At 37.1% G+C, this 22,054-nt stretch overlaps 1 protein-coding gene across 2 annotated transcripts in view; it reads left to right on the forward strand.

Annotated features, from left to right (window-relative positions):
- The window catches only part of LOC114043699 (3-phosphoinositide-dependent protein kinase 1), a 92,720-nt gene that overhangs the window by 26,546 nt on the left and 44,120 nt on the right, over positions 1-22,054 (forward strand). For both annotated transcript variants that reach the window (XM_027862789.1, XM_027862790.1), the window contains 3 exons: positions 7,366-7,510; positions 9,104-9,201; positions 13,324-13,399. In XM_027862789.1, coding sequence (XP_027718590.1) covers positions 7,366-7,510; positions 9,104-9,201; positions 13,324-13,399 — 319 coding nt within the window. The remainder of the gene's footprint in view (positions 1-7,365; positions 7,511-9,103; positions 9,202-13,323; positions 13,400-22,054) is intronic.

A 22,054-nucleotide genomic window follows, 5' to 3' on the forward strand; every position in this document is an offset into this window, starting at 1 on the left:
TATGTTCCCCCTCTGCAACCATAGACTCCTTATTTATTAGCTCTTTTATTCTTATACACTCATTAAACTGTTTCTGTCTTGGACAGCATTTTTAGGCTCCCACTTTCCTCTTAGCCCCTTAGATGCACTCTACTTCCTCTGCAGCTTAAGCTCCATGGTTGGTTGACATAGCCACCCACAAAACAATTTTAGACTACTTCAAGTTCTTAGTTTCTTCTGTGTTGGTCCCCAACCTTAGATCACACATTCAGTCTGTGTAAGGATACAGGTATTATAAATATAATAAAGATGTTATTCCTGGACTAAAAGGTGATGCTAGAAGAAAGCATAGGATCCCAAAGGTCAGAGTCTTGTCATTCAACTTTAGTTTGTTCTTAGCCACTGTTCTGCAGTCCTACCATTCATTTCTTTTTGACATCACGTTCCTCTTCAGTTCCAGTTGTGTCTGTTCTAAACCTTTCTCCTTTTTTCTAAAGCCCTCTGTTCTTTCCTGATGCCTTCATATTTCTTTGAGTTAATGATACCTTCTCAGCACATTGAATCAATTTCCTGTGCTCTGTTCCTCCATAAGGAGGTCATTTGCCTAAGCTCTTTCATTGATACCTGTCTGTACTTTACTAGATGTATGTGTATAACTCTCTTGTCTTTAAAGAGTTTTATCAGTGTAAGCTGCTATTGTTTTCTATATGTGGAAGGCTCCTTCCTCTGTAGATCTCACTTTTTCAATGGGCTAACTTGTCTCTGAACACATTATTAAATCCTCTTTCCTTTTCTTCCATTTTTGAGCCAGAAGAGGTGACCCCTTTGCTCTCAAAAATTATCTACAAAAACCAAAGTCTTCTGCTTCTAAGTCTAATTTTTTTCCCTTTCTGTTAATATCTCACAAAAGGGAGATATGTGAATATAAAAAAATGATAGAAGGTTTTTTATACGCATTATTTCATTTTATCTCAGCTCCTTTTAGGTCATACAGGAAGTCTTGTTAGAAGACTAAATCAGATATGGATTGATAAGGACCTGTGCTAGGGTGATGAAAAATGGTAATGGAGAAAACTTAAAGCCTTATGATATTACAAAGGAAGCAGCATTGTGTTTGGTGACAGGACTGGATTTAGGAAATAGTGGAAATAGGAATGTCAGAGATGACTCTAAAGTTGTCGTCTGTCCTATTGGCCTTGTCATCACCTAATTCACACTCTCATTCCATTCACTCTTTGTACTGTCTTAATTGACCCATGCCTTTTACTACTATTGTTAACACTACTACATAGTAACGACTGCACTGTGCTATATAAAGACAAGTTGCAATTCTGAAAGCATTTTGCATACATTCTCATTTTACTGTCATGATCTGTGAGGCAAGTAGTATTCCATTGATCCCATGTTACAGATGAGGAAATATGCTCAGAGAGGGCAAATGAAGGACTCAAGTTTCAAAGTTTAGTCTTCTGATCGTGTCTATTTTTTTCTTTTCTTTTTTTTTCTTTTTTCTTTTTCTTTTTTTTATTCTTTGTTTTTCTCTTCTTAATGAGAATTTTTTAAATTTTTTATGGTAATTTTTTTTTTTTGTTTTCAACATTTACTTCCACAAGATTTTGAGTTCCAAATTTTCACCCCATCTCACCCCTCCCCCACCCCAAAATGGCATGCATTCTAAATACCCCTTCCCCTAGTCTGCCTTCCCCTCTATCTCTCTCCCCTCTTCTCTTATCCCCTTCTCCTTCAATTTTCCTGTAGGGGAGGATGGATTTCTGTACCCCATTTCCTGTATTTCTTATTTCCCGGTTGCATGTGAAAACATTTTTTTATTTAAACATGTGTTTTTAAAACTTTGGGTTCCAAATTTTCTCCCTTCCTCCCTCCCCACCCACCCTCATTGATAAGACAAGCAACTCAATATAGGTTATATATGGGCAGTTATGCAAAACACTTCCATAGTAGACATGCTGTGAAAAACTAACTCTATTTCCCTTAATCCTATCCCGCCCACCCATTGACCCTGACCCTCCTCAGAAGTATTTGCTTCTGATTACTCCTTTTCCCAATCTGCCCTTCTCTCTATCATTCCCCTACTCTCTTGTCCCCTTCCCCTCCTATTTTCCTGTAGGGTAAGACAGATTTCCACACCCAATTGAGTGTGTATGTTATTCCTTCCTTAAGTCAAATCCTGTAAGAATAAGATTCAGTCATTCCCTCTCACCTTCCCTGTTTCCCCTCCACTGTAAGAGCCTTTTCTTTTTTTCTTTTTTTTTTTTTGTGGGATAATTTACACCATTCTACCTCTCCCTTTCTCCTTCTCCTAGTATATTCCTCTCTCACCCCTTAATTTTATTCTCCAGATATGACCCCTTCATTTTCAACTCACCCTGTGCCCTCTATCTATCTATCTATATCTATATATACATACATATAATTTTTTTCCCTCCAACTACCCTAATACTGACAAAGGTCTCATGAGTTACAAATATCACCTTTCCATGCAGGAAGGTAAACAGTTCAACCTTAATAAGTCTCTTATGCTTTTCTCTTTCCTGTTTACCTCTTCATGTTCCACCTGAGTCTTGAATTTGAAAATCAAATTTTCTATTCAGCTCTGGTCTTTTCATCAAGAATGCTTGAAAGTCCTCTATTTCACTGAATGACCATTTTTCCCCTGCAGGATTATACTCAGTTTTGCTGGGTAGGTGATTCTTGGTTGTAATCCTATCTCCTTTGCTCTTCAGAATATTATATTCCATGCCCTGCAGTCCCTTAATGTAGAAGCAGCTAAATCTTGTGTTATTCTGATTGTGTTTCCACAATATTTGAATTGTTTCTTTCTGGCTGCTTGTAATATTTTCTCCTTGACCTGGTAACTCTGGAATTTGGCTACAATATTCCTAGGAGTTTTCCTTTGGGGATCTCTTTCAGGAGGAGATCGGTGGATTCTTTCAATTTCTATTTTGCCCTCTGGTTCTAAAATATCAGGACAGTTTTCCTTGATCATTTGTAGGCTCTTTTTTTGATCGTGGCTTTCAGATAGTCCAATAATTTTTAAATTCTCTCTCCTGGATCTATTTTCCGGGTCAGTTGTTTTTCCAGTGAGATATTTCACATTGTTTTCTAATTTTTCATTCTTTTGAATTTGTTTCACAGTGTCTTGATTTCTCATAAAGTCACTAGCTTCCAATTGCTCTATTCTAATTTTTAAGGAAGTATTTTCTTCAGTAATCTTTTGGACTTCCTTTTCCATTTGGCCAGTTTTGCTCTTTAGGGCATTCTTCTCATTGGCTTTTTGGACTTCTTTTGCCATTTGAGTTAGGCTATTTTTTTAAGGTGTTATTTTCTTCAGTATTTTTTTGGGTCTCCTTTAGCAAGCTGTTGACTTGTTTTTCATGATTTTCTTGCATCACTCTCAGTTTTTCCTCTACTTCTCTTACTTGCTTCCCAAAATCCCTTTTGAGCTTTTTCAAGGCCTGGAACTGATTCATATTTTTCTTGGAGGCTTTGGATGTAGGAGTTTTGGCTTTGTTGTCTTCTTCTGGTTGTATGTTTTGATCTTCTTTGTCACCAAAGTAAGATAATATAGTCTGACTCTTTTTGCGCTGCTTGCTCATGATCTCGGCCAATTACTTGAGTTTTAAACTCTTTGTTAAGGTAGAAGTCTGCTTCCAATGTGAAGGGTGTGCTGTCCCAAGCTTCGGGGGTTTGTACAGCTGTTTTCAGAGGTACTTCTAGGGACCTGTAAATTTTCAGTTCTTCCAAGGTGGTATGATAAGGGGGGAGGTGTTTCCTCTCCACCACCACAAGCTCCACCATGCCAGTGTTCCTCCTAGCCCCAGGACCGCCCCTCAGAACTGTGACCCAGATCCAAGCACTGGTAAAGCAAGAGATCCCTGCCTCAGCACTGGCAAAGAGATCCCTGCAATCCCCCTCTGATCAGCCACTTGATTCCCCCTCAGTCTGTGGGCCAGAAGCTCAGGAAAAAGCTGCGGCCTGCCCTCGAGACTTGCAGCTGAGACCTAGCTCCTCTCTCACCGCAGTCACAGACTTTTCCCACTGACCTTATAAGTTGTCTTTGGCATTCAGGGGTTGAGAAGTCTGGAAACCACCACAGCTGCCAGCGATTCAGTCCTCTGAGGCCTGCTCCAGTGCCAAACTGTACTCCTCTCCCCGCCCAGTGCGATGTACCTTTCTGATCAACCATCCAGGCTGTCTTTGGCTGGAAATTTGTTTCACTCTGTCTTTTTGTGGGTTCTGCTGCTTTAGAATTTGTTTAGAGCCATTTTTTATAGGTATTTAGAGAGCTTTGGGAGAGAGCTCAAGACAGTCACTGCTTTCCCTCCGCCATCTTGGCTCCACCCCCCCCAGAGCCCCTGATCATAAGTCTAATTAAAAAAAGTTTCTAAGAATGCATGTAAGCCAGGTTGATAAGAGTCAAAAGAAATGAAATAGAAATGGTATACAAGATTTATTTTTAACACAGTCAATCCTCGCTCCCAGAAAGGGATGAAGAAAATGTAGCAAGTGTGAGTAGTGTCATGTTTGGTTTTTCATTTTCCCTCCTGATGAATCCATTTAAAATGGTGCTTGGCGTAACTAAGCCAGCAGGTGGAGTATTTTTCCCCCTTATACCAGTATGTTTTCTAGGTGTGACCGGGTTTCCTGAAGTTACTGTATTTCTTAATAGAATTTCAGGAACTTTGGAAATAATTTCCATACACCACAGACCCAGCTAACACGTGTCTCCTCCTCCTTTTTACACATCAGTTTTTAGTTCTCAGTTCACCAGAGTTTTTTACATAGCCTCCTTCAGGTTGCTTATCTACTCTTGGAAAGTCTACTCTTATAACTTTACTGTTCACCTCTATGCAGATGTTTTCCATATCCCTGTCTTTTGTATTTTTTAACTAAGCTCTGGTCTTTTATATCTGTTTTCATACTGTTCTTTGGATGTCCTTTCACCTCAAACTTAATTCAGAATTGAATGTTTCAGGTCTCCAGTCTTCTCATCTCCCTACAATTTCTCCATTTCTGTCAGTGGTACCATCATTGTGCAGGTTACCCAACCTCAGAGATGTCTTTTACTCCTTTCTTACCTTCACTCAGTAAATACAGCTTGACAGCAAGCTCTGTCCTTCCTTTGTAATATCTCTGAGCCATATCTCCTTTTTTCCATTTTCACTACCACTGCTAGGCCCTTCTCTCTTTCTTGATTTCTTTGTAGTCTCATTGCTCTTAGTATCTCTCCTTTCTGTAACCTTAACATTGCTATCAGATTATTCTTTTCAAAATGCTGATTTTTGTCACGTTGCTTTACCTGTTGCCTACTGGATCAGGCCCGGATTCCTTATTGACAGTTTTCTCATTGACAGAAGATACTCATTTCTACTTATGTGATTTTTTTTATATGGTACTTCCTATCTGAAATAGTGTTCCCTTCTGCTTTTTCCTTCTCCAGATCCCAATATTTTTTTTTCAGAATCCAGTCCACATTTTGCCCCACATATTATGTATATACCCCAATGCCTTCCATTCTTAATCTCTCCTATAGTTTTTATTATTGTTTGACGTTTTGTCACTTGATTACATTCTGTCTTGTATTATTTTCTAATTGTTTCATGTACCTAAATCATATCCTAAAACTTTGATGACTGTCTCATTCATGTGAACACGTTAATTATCAGACTTCTGGCAATTGAGACCAACAAATTCACTGGTGAATAAGGATGGGGAGGGGTGGAGAGAGCTAGTAGAGGCAAGACCCTTATATCAGTGAAAAGTGAAAAGAAAAACTATAAAATAACAAACTACAAGACTCCTCAGCTTTCTAAGGTAATTTAGCTTAGGGGCAAAAAGCTCTGTACACACCTTCAGAGCCTCTAAAGTACAGAAATACTTATTTATGCTGAAAAGTCTAATACATTAAGACTTGGCCTTACTTATGTGGTATTTGCAACTTTTGTTATAGAAGACAGCCTAGTATATGATAATTTGTTTTTAAAAAATCTTTCATCAGAATTGGTTACAAAGTTTTTTGTCCTTGGTGGCATGAAGTATTAGTTATCTGGAATGTCCATTGTATGGGACATCTTACTCTCCTCTATTGCTCTTAGATCCCCTATAGTACTTAGTATCATGCTGGGCTCATTGGGAATACTTACATACTTGTGAAGTTTTATTGAACCAGGAAGTGATAAATCAGCTTCTCCTTTGCAAAGTACTTTATAAGGGAGGGAAATTTTGTATGTTTATAAATGGAGAGAGAATTGTTCGAATTTTTATCCACAAGCTGTTAAGGGCCTATTATATAGGGATGGGAATGATTTTTTTGTTATGGAGAATAAAATAATTGTGTGAAATTATGCTGTTGTGGAGAATAAACACAAATTAGCCTATAAAAGCTGCCTTTCCTACACAATTAAAAGTTTATTGCTGAGTCATTTGGGTATTAATAAGTTGAGTAACTCTAAGCATAACTTTGAATAGCTCCCTTTCAGTGCTACACAAACATACTGCACATATTTCTGAAAAGAATATTGTTTTCATTTCTTCTTGGAAGTTAAATATACTGTAATTGGAGCTAGAAGTACTGGGCTTATGTATTTGGTGTTCTACTTTTGCTAAATGACCTGTTCATTACTTTTTTTGTATAAGAAATCATGAATTGTTTTCTGGCGAATTCAGCCTGAAAAATGACTTACAAAGACGAATGAATCTTATTTACTAAGGCTAGAGAATGTTAGAATTGGAAAAAAAAACCTTAGAAATGACCTAAAACAGTTTCCTTGTTTGGTAGAGGAAGGAACTGAGGTCCAGTGATGGGAACTTTGAAGTCACATATCGTATTTGTAGTAGAACAAGGACTAGACTTCGAATCTCAAAGTACCTTGCTATTTATACCACATCTCACCGTACCCAGGTTATTACCAAACTTAAGAGGCAGTGTTTGTATCATGAGAACCTGGGTCCAATTTCCTTTCTTAGAAATCATGATGCGAGTGTGAAGTGGTTTAGAATCATTACAGTAGGTAATGAATTCCTTGTAACCTTAGATCTTAAGAAGAGAGGCTTGTCAGGGTTAGTGTAGGGTAGGATTCCTGCTCAAGTAAGGTTGGACTGAATGAATGACCTTTGGGTTTGATTCCAGCCTGAAGATTCTTTAATATTTTTTAATCATTTGGTCACCATTAGTCTGAAAGAGATTCAGGTCTCACATTCTTTTCTTCTCTAAATTTTGATGTTACATTATAAAATTTTGTATCCTGTTATTCTTGACCATTGTTATCTTCAGTTTTCACTTAGTTATGGTGTTTCTTGCATGCCTATTAAGATTTTTAATTTTTTTTTAAGCTTTTAAATGTTGATCCTTAACTGTATCTTCAGATTTTGGCCTTAGTTATGCCAAAAATGGAGAGCTACTTAAATATATTCGAAAGATTGGTTCTTTTGATGAGACCTGCACCAGATTTTACACTGCTGAAATTGTATCTGCTTTAGAATACTTGCATGGAAAGGGAATTATTCACAGGTAATTTACTAATGTAGATTTATCTTTCAATATTTGTAGATCTATTTATTGGTAAAGTATAGTTATTTTTACAAAATTCAAAGGTACATTTCAAAAGTTTGGTTTGTAAAAATATTATGAAAGTCTCTTTGGCCTTCATAAAACTTGATTTAGACAATAATAATTTTGTAATAATATCATTTAGATGATATAACATCATTATCTAAATGATATTATTTAGATGTCTAAAAATAAATAATATTTATTAATAATAATTAAATATTAAAAAGATTTAGAGTTAGAAGCAGCACTCGAAGTCATTGAGTCTAACCCCCTCATCTTACAAATAAAGAAGCCAAGACACAGCAAGTTAAATGACTTGCCCACGGTAATAAAGCTAACAAGTAACTGAGGTAGAACTTGAACCTAGGGTCTTCCTGACTCCAAGTTCACTGATTTATCCCCTAAGCCATCCTGCCTCTCCAAGGTAAACATAAAGAACAGGACACATTGTCTCCTTGTAGAAAAAGTGAGCTCCTTCAGGACAGAGACTTTTTCATTTGTGTCTTTATAACACCAGCTCTAACAAAGTGCCTGGCACACAATAGGTGGATTCATTGATTGACCCAAAAAACACATTTTTCTATTACAAGGGAAATACTGTTTATTTTTATAAGAAACTGACAGACTTTTTATCTATTGTCCTTCACTATGCATCCTTATAATATGAATACTGGATACTTCTTACACTGATGTGGGATAAGAAAGTTAGGTTCTGAAGTTTAATAGTATATGTCTTATAGAAGAATTCCCAAAGAAACAGTTCAAATGACCAATAATCTGACTCAATTCCCAGAAACTAATTAACATAAAATGGTTTAAAGTCCATAGAAGTCTGCCACATCAAGGCAGTCAATCTCACTGGCTATCGTAGTAATATTCATTCTAAACTGACTTCTATTCTTTCAATTCAATTAAAAAACATATAATAAACACTTATTTTGTACATGGCAATGAACTGGTTTCTGAGGATACAAAAAGAAAATAATCCAAATGCCAACTATGTTGCAAAGCTGTGCCAGGCATTTGTGGAGGCAAAAGATGAAACAAAATACAGTCCTTTGCAGTCATAGCAGGATACAAATATGAAGAGTATTAAGTTTATCCTGGGCATCCTGATGATTTTGCAGCCTCTGTTTTATGACTGATTGTTTTGAGCATGATTTGTTTATGCCTATTTTTCCTGTGTGGTGGAATGAGCTTCTGATTTTACTTTATATGTTTTATGAGAATTTCATCTTAGAAATGTGTCCAAATGCTGATTTCAGAGCCAGGAAGACTTCTCAGTTCAAAAATCATGGAAGCCAAAATTGATGTCTCTTATGAGAATAAAATGGTTCTGACTTGTGAATTACATTTTCCAGATTTCTATGCCATTGTGACAATCACTTTGTAACAATGTAATTTTCTAGGTGGAATAGATCTGTTTGCCTATAAGGTTTCATTAAGGGTGATTATATTTTCTTTTACTTTTTTCTTCACTCACATTTAGTGCATGTTAAAATGTAATTCCTTTAAAGATTTCAGCTGAAATATGAAAATCTGCTTTTTCAGGGACCTTAAACCAGAGAACATTTTATTAAATGAAGATATGCACATTCAGATTACAGATTTTGGAACAGCAAAAGTATTATCTCCAGATAGTAAACAAGGTATGCAAGTGTTCTTTTCTGACGCTATTATGACTGAATTTAGTTTTATGGAGTAGAAACTATATTTGAAGGTTGTTGAATGTTATAAATCAGAATTATCTATTTGTTTTGTATTGAATTATTTTGTATTTGAATTACTTCTTTGTATAGTTTGTGCAGTAAATCCTTGGTAAAAATGAATAAAAATGTTGTGGAACTATGTAATTCCAAAACTAATAGTAGAGCTTGTAATTTAAAAGTATCAAGGATATAAATATGTAGAAAAGATGTATTGGACTTCAACAGTGAGGTATTATCCAAGCCACTTGTGCCCTTTCAGGAAGTGGACAAGAGGAACCAGGCAGCCATTTTGTTTGTTGCAAATAGATTACTAGAGCTAGAAGGATAAGGATATGTTAGTCCAATCTATTTTTTTTTTAAACACATAGAAAAATTGAAGGAAATAACTTGCTTATACAGTTCATCACTTTAAGAACTCAGCAGACACCTAGTCCAGTGATCTTTCTACTGTACTTAGTGTATCCCTATCAATAATAATATAAATTAGCATTTTTGTAGTATTTTAGGTTTGCAAAGTGCTTTACAAATATTAACTTGTTTGGACCTCATAATAACCCTGGGAGATAGGTGCTATTAATGTCTTCATTTTACAGATGAAGAAACTGAGGCAGAGATTTAGGTAACTTGCCTAGAATTATAGAACTAGTAGGTGTCTAAGCAGAATTTGAACTCAGGTCTTCCTGATTCTGAATCCTGAGCTCTATCAGAGAAGGGGCCACAGAATATTGGGGATATAAAGTTACAATTATGTTTTATGATATGTACAATCTATGTTTATTTAATTTGAAATATGACACTTTGGGAGAATGAGTGCCAAATAAGTATATTGAGAGAAATCCAGGAAGTTTTTGGGTGTGAGACATATTGTAAGGATACAGTGGTTCTTGAGGTCAAGGACTATATTTTGTTTCATCTTTTGCCTCCACAAATGCCTGGCGCAGCTTTGCAACATAGTTGGCATTTGGATTATTTTCTTTTTGTATCCTCAGAAACCAGTTCATTGCCATGTACAAAATAGGTGTTTATTATATGTTTTTTAATTGAATTGAAAGAATAGAAGTCAGTTTAGAATGAATATTACTACGATAGCCAGTGAGATTGACTGCCTTGATGTGGCAGACTTCTATGGACTTTAAACCATTTTATGTTAATTAGTTTCTGAGAATTGAGTCAGATTATTGGTCATTTGAACTGTTTCTTTGGGAATTCTTCTATAAGACATATACTATTAAACTTCAGAACCTAACTTTCTTATCCCACATCAGTGTAAGAAGTATCCAGTATTCATATTATAAGGATGCATAGTGAAGGACAATAGATAAAAAGTCTGTCAGTTTCTTATAAAAATAAACAGTATTTCCCTTGTAATAGAAAAATGTGTTTTTTGGGTCAATCAATGAATCCACCTATTGTGTGCCAGGCACTTTGTTAGAGCTGGTGTTATAAAGACACAAATGAAAAAGTCTCTGTCCTGAAGGAGCTCACTTTTTCTACAAGGAGACAATGTGTCCTGTTCTTTATGTTTACCTTGGAGAGGCAGGATGGCTTAGGGGATAAATCAGTGAACTTGGAGTCAGGAAGACCCTAGGTTCAAGTTCTACCTCAGTTACTTGTTAGCTTTATTACCGTGGGCAAGTCATTTAACTTGCTGTGTCTTGGCTTCTTTATTTGTAAGACTCAATGACCTCGAGTGCTGCTTCTAACTCTAAATCTACGATCCTATTTTATGTCCCCATCAAGCATATACAACATATGTACAAAATAAATGCAAGGTAACTTTTTTAGAGGGAGCAGAAACATCTGAGGAATTCCAGAAAGACTTCATGTAGGAGATATTTGAGATGAGTTTTGAAGGAAACTAGAGGAGGAAGCGAAGGAGGGTACTACTGCAGATATGGTAGGCATCCTGCAAAAAGGAGATAAAATATCATTTGTAAAGAATAGCAAAAAATCTAGGTTGACTGGACTGAAGATTTTGTGGGAAGGGGGGAAATAGAGGGAGAAAAGTATGAAGCTGTAAAGGTAGATTGGAACCAGGTTACGAGAGGCTTTAAAGGCTAAATTGAAGAGTTGCAATTGTTTCTAGAAGCAATAGGAAGTCACTAGAGTTTATTGAACTGGGAAACATATAGGCAGACCTGTGCTTTAGGAACATCACTTTGGCAGCTCTGTGGAGGATGGATTGGAGAGGGAGGAGACTTAAGGCAAGGGGGGGACTAATTAGGAAGCTAAGGACATAGTACAGGAGAGAGATGGGAAGTGCCCTAGAGAGTGAAGGGGATGGATAAGAGAGGTAGAATCAGTTAAGGCATGGCAGCTGATTGGATATGTGGGGTAAGGGAGAGTGAGGATTCAATGGTGATTTTGAGGTTGCAAACTTATGTGACAGTAAGGACACTGTGTTCTTATAGACATAGGAAATTTAGGACAAGGGGTAGGTTTAGGGAGAAAAGAAGTTCTGTTTTTGACATACTGAATTTTGAGATGTCTATAAAACAATCCATATGGAAATGTCCAGTAAATATTTGGTGATGCAGGACTGGAGCCAAATCTGGGAGTCATTTGTGTAGAGATGAAAATTGAACTGAAGGGAGTTGGTGAATTCATTGAGAGAATGTGGAGAGGGAAAAAAAAAAGAATGTGGAGAGGAAAAAGAAGAGGGTTCAGATGAGAGCTTTTGGGTAAACACATGATTAGGGATCCCAGTTTGGATGGTATTGCAGCACGTGAAGTAGTCAGATGAGTAGTTAGAATGAGAAATCAGAGAGTATTATTACAAAAACTCAGAGAGGAAAGAGTATCCAGGGTAAGAGTATAGTAATGTCAAATACTGAAGAGAAGTTGAGAAGGATGAGGATCCAGAAAAGCTTGTTGTATCTTGCAATTAAAAGATCATTGGTAACTTTGGAGAAAGGTTAAATTCAGTTCAGTAATGAGGTTGGCAGGAAGTCAGATTTAAAGGTTTGAGAAGGGAGTGAGATGCGAGGAAGAGTATATTCAACTTTTGCTGGGGGCTTGGGTGTTAATAGGAGAGGAGATAGAGGATGATAGCTTGTAGGGTTAGTAGTGCCAATTGAATGTTTTATAAGGATGAAGGAGACCTCGACATGTTTGTAGGTGACTGGGAATGAGCCAGTAGATAGGGAGAGACTGAAGATTAAAAAAAGAGAAAGAATGATTGTGGTGGCAGTCTGCTGAAGGAGATGAGGGGGAATGGGGATCAAAAGTCAAATCAGAGGGATTGGCATTGGCAAGAAGAGCTACCTTTTCAGTGACTAGAGTAAAGGAGAGAATGGGGTATGATGTTAAGAGGTTTAGAAATGGAAAGTAATCCATGGACAATGACTTTTGGGTTTTTGTCATCACCCCCCCCCCCAAGTAAAGTATAGGGCAGGGTCTTCTTCTGAGAGGACAATAGGAAGCCCCAGTGACTGAGATTTCAGGAGAGAAATTTTGAAACAGTCGCTGTGGGAGTGGGATAGAGAATGAATTAGGGAGGAGTAATAGGCTTGTCTTTCGATAGTGATGCTCTTTTTGAGATGAGGTAATACAAATTTGTAGTGGACCCATTCAGTTTGGTTGTCATTCAGTGAATCAGCAAAGTTTAACACTCTAGGAGTAGAGGATGCAAATAATGAGAATAATTTGGAATTGTGGTTTGGTAAATTGTGAGCAGCAATGATACACAAGGACAAAGGATTTGAGAGTAGAGGACCATGTCAGGTTAAACTGATTAACTAGGGAAAAGATTGACAAGAGAGGAAAGTGAAGCCAGAAAAGGAATGATGACCTGGGAAAGTCCTGAGGAGTGCAGGAACTGAGGTCATATTGAGGATGGAGAATAGATTGAAGAGTGAGGCATGAGGAGTGATGTAATGATATATTTAACGGTTGGATAAATAAATTTCAAAAATGTTGATCATGGAATACTTTTGGATTGATGGTAAGATCAAGGGTGTTATCTATACCATCTGAAATATGAAATACTTTTGAATAGATTATGTTTTGATGTCTCTAAGAGTTAACTTTTTTTCTTTCTCTCTTTGTTTTCCTCTTTATCAGCCAGGGCTAACTCATTTGTAGGAACAGCACAATATGTTTCTCCAGAGCTGCTTACAGAAAAATCTGCATGTAAAAGGTAACCTGCTATCATTTGTCCTATTAAACTTTAAGTCTTTAGTTTGTTGCTGTTGTTGTTTGACCTTTCTTCTTGAAGAAGACCATAACATCAGGAAGGTGATGCCCTGCTTGCAAGTGAATTGGATTTAAGTGAGGGAGCACTGTGCAAAGTCTAACTTTCTCCTCCAGAGCCATCTGGGTCTAGTGGCAAGATACAGATCAGGGTAACTGGAGATGGTTGTGGATGCAGTGAGAGACCATGGCCTTTTCAAGGGAAGGTCTTTCCCAGGTCTCAGTTTGTCTGAGGCAATGCCCATTCAATGGTTAAGGCTAGGTAAGAAATGACCTTTTTTACCTAATCCCCCCCCCCCCAAAATAATAATCAGTCTGGGAGGGTAAGACCCTCTGGGTTTCTGGCCAAAATAGAAACAGTTACTATTTATATTCACTCTGAACTATGGGGCCCAAACAATGACCATTAAGTGAGGCTCTGTCTGGAACCTATGTTGGCTAATCAATGAGAGCCAGAGTGAATTGCATTTAAGGCATGGTCTTTAAGAAAGAAATATATCTGTAAACACTGAGATATTTTGCTAGGTTTCAGCCATTAAAATTTACATTATTTTGGGCAGAGCACCTGAAAGTAAGGATATGAAACCCTATGTGGATAGAGGGAGAGGAAGGGAAGTGAAGGGGGCAGAGAAGGGAGGAAAGAAAGAAGGAAGGTAGGGAAGAAGGGGAAGGGAGAGAGGGAGAAGAAGACCAACTGGAACTGGCCAGTTGTTGGTCCTTCGTTCTGGAAGAGGACCATGACATCAGAAAGGTGAGGCCAGGACTTGAAAGTTACTTGGATTTAAGTGAGGGAGGGCTGTGCAAGGTCATATATTGCTGTTATATAGTACATATATTGCTATATACATACATATATATGTATATATACATAATATATATATAGTACTGTCTAGGTTTTAAGGCATTATCTATGCTAATTTTTGCTATTAAGGATAAGAATCATGGCGTATTTATTCTTGTTTTTCTCCTAATGCTGAGCTATGTGAATGTTTGTTGAATTCTAGATAACTCTTATGAATTTTTAATGGTTAAGAACATTTCTGAAAGAAACTTGGGTTTTAGTTTTGATTCACATTTTTCCTTTATTTATGCTAATTTGTTGTTTCAGTTCTTTGGTTATATTGTTTTGGGGTTTGAACTGTGTGTGATCTTTCACTTTTAGAAAAAAAAAGATGAACATTTTCAATGTCAGAAGGAGTGGGAGAAAAGAGTGCCTTAGTCTTTCCTATTTACATAAACCTTATTGTTGTAGCCCTAGGGAGTTTACATCATTATTAGGATCATAATTCATTTCAGTTTCTTAGTATATTAGAACAAAGAGAAGTAAAGGAACTTGACAATCTGTCATTAAGTCTCAATTCTTCCATGTACTGTAAGACTGTGGAAAAGTTACTTAACATCTCAGTTTTCTCACCTTGTTAAAATGAAAATAATACTGCTTGTAGTACATTCCTGACAACAGTCTTGTAACTTTAACTTTGAAACACTTTATAAATGTGAGTGAGTAAATGTGAGTGATTATAAGAATGATGGTAAAGATAATTTCCCCATCACATTTATGGATGATAGGATGTATGACTAGGATAAAAAAACATGCTCTTTATATACCAACTCCTGACAAATGTCTAGCACCTCTTTAAGTGTTATCTAGATTTCTTTTTAAGTTTGTATCTGTTTGAAAATTAGCTTTCTTAAAACCTTAAGTTAATTTTTTAGCCGATTTTTTTCAGAACTGTGCTTTAAGAGGGGGGAGCTAGGCCAAAGGTTGTCTTCTAATCTAAATAAAGATTTCTCTGGGCACTTGAGAGATCTTTTGGCAACTCATTTCATGTTTTTAGATCTTAGTTTATTTACTTAAGTGAAAAGTGGGGAGGGAAGTCGAATTAAATTATTATTATTATAGTATCCTCCCAGTTTCAATCTTCTGTGATTCTGAGCTTCTGTGAATACCTTCTCAGATTTCTCTTAAGCTTTTGCCTTCAGGGCCCTGGTAATACTGTTTACTAGGCAAGTTTTTCACAGAGTAAAGTTTTTATAGGCATTTATGTGGCTAGTGTTTAGTCAGTAAAATTGTTCTTTTTAACTGCTATGCCTTATTTAATTTTTCTGACTCCTTGGTGGCTCCCATGCCCCTTCTTTTGGTTTAATGTATGACCACTTTAGTATAAGCATTGATGCTTTGCATTTTTTGAATATCCATAAGGAGTTTATAATGGACAGTTGAAATAGATGGTCATAAATGTTGCATATATAAGTTGCCATTCTGGAGTTAAGAATTGTACCAATCAAGGGCTGGCAGTTATTAAAATTTTCTGTGCCCTATAGTCTATGCTAATGAATGAGGGAAATTCTGTACTTCACAAAAATGGTATATTGGGGCAGCAAGGTGCTGAAGGGGACAGAGTGCCAGGCCTGAAGTCAGGAAGACTCCTCTTAATCAGTTCAAATCCAGCTTCAGCCACTTACTAGCTGTGTGACCCCCAGGCAAGTCACTTAACCCCGATTGCCTTCCCAGTTCTCCCTCTGGTACAACCCCCCCCCCCCAACTTATTAAACTTTTCAGAAGGAAAAGTTGACATCTTACTAGTTCTTAGGGATTTTTGCTGTAATTTTCACAAATGGGGGAGTATCTCCTTTCAAATCAGCTGTCAGCTATAGAAAAACAAATGTCTTGTTTGCTTTTGTGTATGTGACTTGATTTAAAAAAAAAATTGCCATCATTTGTTTTTCTGCAATAGCCATTTCCCAACAAATTCTGCATCAAACAAGCTGCTTGACAAGGCTAGTTTTATTGATCCTTCCAGAAAGGAGAGGTGTGTCCTTTGGCATTATAGTACTGACACTGACTTATCATAGTTGACTACCATTTTTTTTTTTAACCCCTCAGTGTTGACTTGATTTGTATTATCTTTGGGTATACCCTGATTTCTTCACTCTTTAATACTTCATACAAATAGGATCTGTTTTTGTGGAATCTTTATATTCCTTGGACCTTAGTTGGAGGCGGTTGGACTCAATAACCTCTTAGGTCTTTTCTAGCTCTCTGCAAATGGCCTCTAATTTTTCATTGACAAATGAGGCAAAGGTCTTAGCTCAGAGGGTGGGGGGATGAGGAACTATGGGAGATTTGAGGAACTGTGAAAAGGTTTGGAAGAGTTGCTGTGGTAAGTAGGATAGTGCATGAATTGGGGAGATGTAAAAGAATTGCATTGCTGCAGTGAGGGTTCAATTAAGATTATGTAACATAAATTTATAGTGGGTCCAGTCAGTGGTATTTTGTGATTTTTCTCTTATGTTCAGTAGCTGGTGTAAGGAATGAAGGCAGAAGATGGTTTGAGTAACCTAAAGCTGAGGATTGGTAAGACAAGACTGGTGATAGGATAAGAGGGCAAAGGAAATGGTTTATTGTCTTATGGATGTGTAAAGCACTTATAGATTTTTCAGTGTTAGAACTTTTATCGGATATTTAATGCACCCTTCATTAAAGTTGTCCTTTGATGCATCATTGTGGTATGTTGGTGACCCTGGTTTTTCAAAGGCTTTGTCCTGGAGGTTAAGCTCTGGCATATCCTACCAAGCTAGAAAAACTTCAGATAGTTGACTGTATATGTCCATGGTTCAAGGACCACCCTAATCAAGTTTGAGAGAGGTGAGGCAATTGGGGTTAAGTGACTCACAGCTAGTGAGTGTTACATGTCTGAGGTCAAATTTGAACTCAAGTCCTCTTGATTCCAGGGCCAGTGTTCCCCACCTAGCTGCCCCCCCCCCAATTGTAATCTTTGTGGAGAGAATACCCACACTGATGAAATTACAGATTCTGAAAGTATTTAATGCAAATACTTTCTCCCAATCTCACTCTATTGATTTTATTTATGCAAAAACTTTTAAATTTTATATAATCAAGATCTCTTTTTCTACCCTGTATCTCTGATTATGCATTTTTCCTCAGCCAAGGAAACCTTCTATTCTCCTTTGATTAGCAACTAGTCCTATCTTAGGTGAATGTAGATTAATTTCCTTGTCAACCTTACAATCAATTTTTAAAATGTTTTTTACTTTAGTTGTATGTTCATTCAACAAACAACATTTATTCATTCATTCAGCATTTATTAGTTTCCCACTATGTGCAGAATCCATTTTAGGGGATAGAAGATGAAATGGGAAACAGTATGTATCTTCGTGGAGTTTACAATTTAGATGAGGGCATAAGCCATAGATACACATAAATTTAATGTAAATTAAAATATAATGAGTGCATAAGAGGAGCATAAAGTTCATTGAGATCAGATGAAGAGCAGTTCCTTCCTAATTGACAGAGGTGAGGGAAGGTGTTAGGTAGAGTCAGATGTTTTTAAACCACTTTATCGTGTGTTAGAGGGATTTCTAATTCAGTATCATTTGTTTTCATTTCATTTCATTTCAGTCTGTCACTTGGATGATTTCTTTTTCATTTTTTTAAAATTTATTTTTAGTTTTCAACAATCACTTCCATAAGATTTTGAGTTTTAAATTTTTCTTCCCTCTCTTCCCCCTTCCTCCCCAAGATGGTATGCAATCTGATTTAGGCTATATGTATACATTCCTATTAAACATATTTTCCCATTAGTCATGTTGTAAGGAAGAATTAGAACCAATAGGAGGAACCACCAGAAAGAGGAAACAAAACAAAACAGAAGAGAGAAAAAGAGCAAATAGTATGCTTTGATCTGCATTTAAACTCCACAGTTCTTTCTCTGGATGTGGATAGCATTTTCCATCATGAGACTTTTAGAGATGTCTTAGATCCTTGCATTGCTGAGAAGGGCTAAATCTATCAGAGTTAGTCATCACACAATGTGGCTGTTACTGTGTACAATGTTCTCCTGGTTCTGCTCACTTCACTCAGCATCAGTCCATGAAAGTCTTTCCAGGTTTTTCTGAAGTCTGCCTGTTTACCATTTCTTATAGCACAATAGTATTCCATTACATTCATATACTACAACTTGTTTAGCCATTCCCCAATTGATGGGCATCCCCTCAACCCTCAATTTCCAATCCTTTTTTTTTTTTTTTGCCAGGCACTTAGGGTTAAGTGACTTGCCCAGGGTCACAGAGCTAGTAAGTGTCAAGTGTCTAGTCCGAGGCTGGATTTGAACTTGGGTCCTTCTGACTCCAGTTCCAGTGCTCTGTTTACTTCACCACCTAGCTGCCCCTTCAATTTCTAATTCTTTGCCACCCTAGAAAGAGCTGCTATAAATATTTTTGTACATGTGGGTTCTTTTCCTATTTGTATGATCTCTTTGGGATACAGCCCTAGAAGTGCTACTACTGAATCAAAGAGTGTGCACATTTTTATAGCCCTTTGGGCATAGTTCCAAATTGCTCTCCAGAATGGTTGGATCAGTTCACAACTCCACTAACAATGCATTAGTGTTCCAGTTTTCCCACATCTTCTCCATCATTTATCATTTTCCTGTTTTGTCATGTTGGCCAATCTGATAGGTGTGATATGGTACCTCAGAGTTGTTTTGATTTGCATTTCTCTAATCAATAATGATTTATAACATTTTTTCATATGACTATAGATGGCTTTAATTTCTTCATCTGAGAACTGCCTGTTCGTGTCATTTGACCATTTATCAATTGGGAAATGACTTATATTCTTATAAATTTGACTTAGTTCTCTACATATTTTAGAAATAAGGCTCTTATCAGAGATACTGGTTGTAAAAATTCTTTCCCAGTTTTCTGTTTCTCTCCTAATCTTGGTTGCATTGGCTTTGTTTGTGAAAAAATTTTCAATTAAATATAATCAGAATTATCCATTTTGCATTTCATAATGTTCTCTATTTCCTGTTTAGTCATAAATTCTTTTGTTCTCCAGAAATCTGACAGATGAACTATTCTTTTCTCTCCCAGTTTGCTTATAGTATCAACCTTTATATCTAAATCATGAACCCATTTTGACTTTATTTTGGCATATGGTGTAAGATTTTGGTCTTTGGATGATTCTTTTAACCCAGTGTTTAGAAGCCATAATTTTGTGTTCTAGGTCTTGAATTTTAATCTAGTAGAGGATACTGCTCATATATATAACTTAGTGGTTGGCTAATAGCATGAGGTAGAGTTAGGTTTTAGCGTTAGTATATGTGTAAAGTTAGTTTGGGGTAGAGTAATTGGGCAAGTTACTGAAGAAAAGTTGTGGAAATTTCATCCTAATAAAAACTAACTTTACATGAGGCAGCTAAATGATACAGTGAATAGAGTATTGAACCTGGAGTCAGGAAAATCTGAATTCAAATTTGACCTCAGATTTGACCTCAGAAACTTAACTAGCTGTATGACTCTGGGCAAGTCATTCAACCTCTGTTTGCTTCAGTTTCTTCAACTGTAAAATGGGCATAATAATAGCAGGTCCCTCCCAGGGTTGTTATGAGAATCAAATGAGATATTTATACAGGGCTTAGCACAGTGCCTGGCACATAGTAGGAGCATTTTAAATGCTAGCTGTTATCATCATCATCTTTATCATCATCCCCCCCTTTCTCTTACCCCTTTCATTGACTCATACCCATTTTCTCTATGTAAACTCCTTTTAATTGCCCTAATAATGATAAACTTCTTAGGAATTACAAGTATCATCTTCCCATAAAAGAATGTAAACAGTTTAATTTTATTGAGTCCCTTATGATTACTCTTTCATGTTTACCTTTATATGCTTCTCTTGAGTCTTTTGTTTGAATGTCAGATTTTCAATTCAGCTCTGGTCTTTTCATCAGGAATGTTTGAAAGTCCTCTGTTGTTTGTTTCTTGATGTTTGACAACATAATTAGCTTCCACTTTCCCAATTCTAATTATTAAGGAATTCTTTTTCTTTAGTGCTATTTCGGACTTCTTTTTCCATTTGGCCAATTCTCCTTTTTGAGAAGTTCTTTTCTTTAGTGAATTTTTGTGCCTATTTTACAGTTAGGCCAATTCTACTTTTTAAGGTGTTATTTTCTTCAGTATTTTTTTGTGCCTCTTTACCAAGTTGTTAATTCTTATTCTCTCTCTCTCTCATTCCATCTCTTCCTCCCTCCCTCTCTCTATTTCTTTCTCTCTGTCTCTGTGAGGCAATCAGGGTTAAGTGACTTGCCCAGGGTCACACAGCTATTAAGTGTCATGTGTCTGAGGTCACATTTGAACTTGGGTCCTTCTGACTTGAGGGCTGATGCTCTATCTACTGTACCACTTAGCTGCTGCTGTTTAGTCTCTTTTCATAATTTTCTTGCATTATTCTCATTTCTTTGCCCAATTTTTCCTCTACCACTCTTATCTCTTTCTTTAACTGTTCCCGGGAATTCTTTTTTTTTTTTTTTTTTTTCTGCCAAAGACAAGGTTTATTAGAACTTCCGTCATATTGGGCAGACTAATGTTAGTGAGCTATTGGCTAGATTTTAAGAATCTGAGTGTCTTAATGGACACAAGATGGACCTTATATACAGAAAGACTATAGAAGGGATCTAGGAATGGCCAAGTATTCAATGAAGTAATAGAACTCTAGGGACATGGACCACCTTGGCCCAGAGAGCCTAGATAGGATTAAGGCATGGGAAGTGGCCTGGGGCCATAGGGAAGTAAGACAGTGAAGGGCAAGGCTATGTTAAGGGTTACAGAATTGGGAGATTGGGTATAGCCACCATGAAAAGCCAGTTGATGGGATTATAGCCTCAGGTGATTTGGCCATGTGGGAAAGTCCAGGGTTTTTCCTTTTTGGGGTCTAGATCCCATCCTCATCATTCCCCCCTCAAACAAATGGGACCCAAATTCTTTTGGGGTAAGGGGCGAAGGTCTTGGCTTCTGAAACTGCTTCCTGCTGGCGAGGGGTGTAGAGCTGTCCCCACCTCGAGGGGGTCTCAAAGAGGAGGTTGACTGGAACCCAGCACAGAGTGCATCCAGGGAACGATGTGGAGGGGGGACATTGGCTGGGACCTGATGTTTGCTACCAGCTGTAGATGAATGGCCTGTAGTCTGGAAGACACAAATCTAACAGAAAAGACTGCAGGGCCCAGATATAAAGCAGGGACTAGATTTAGGGCCCAATATGAGAGGATACAACATCCTTAGCTCTGTTTGGATTCAGATAATTAAGTTTTCCAACCGTGCAGTATCAAATCCACCTCATAGCCTGACTGAGGAATAGCCAAGTGAGTAACATTCCCTTTCAAAGGAACATAATGGGGAAACTGAGCCAGGAGAATTCCATCTTAGACTGAGGCTAAAATTGTCCTCTCAGCTTTTCCTTATGCTGACTTCCCACCAGTATCACATTCTCTGAGTAGCTTGTGACATTTCTCTCAGATGGTGGATGGATTATGATCCATCAGATAACTCAAAATAAAATCCTATGAGCTTTTACCTCAAACAGCAAGTTTTACTAATCACAGCTTAGGAAAAACTTTTTCAGGATTTACATCTCAAACTTAAATTTGTCCTGGTGTAAAAAGCCAATCATTAGACATTTCTATACAGTTGCAAATTCTCAGCAAGCCAAAACCCAAACGAGTTTACACATTAAAACAATAACCAACAATAGCCAAATTATTTTAGCAGTAACCAAATTATGAAAAGTTGCTTGATATAA

The sequence above is a fragment of the Vombatus ursinus genome, unplaced genomic scaffold, assembly GCF_900497805.2.
Source record: "Vombatus ursinus unplaced genomic scaffold, bare-nosed wombat genome assembly UNPS02014770.1, whole genome shotgun sequence".
NCBI classification, from domain to species: domain Eukaryota; kingdom Metazoa; phylum Chordata; class Mammalia; order Diprotodontia; family Vombatidae; genus Vombatus; species Vombatus ursinus.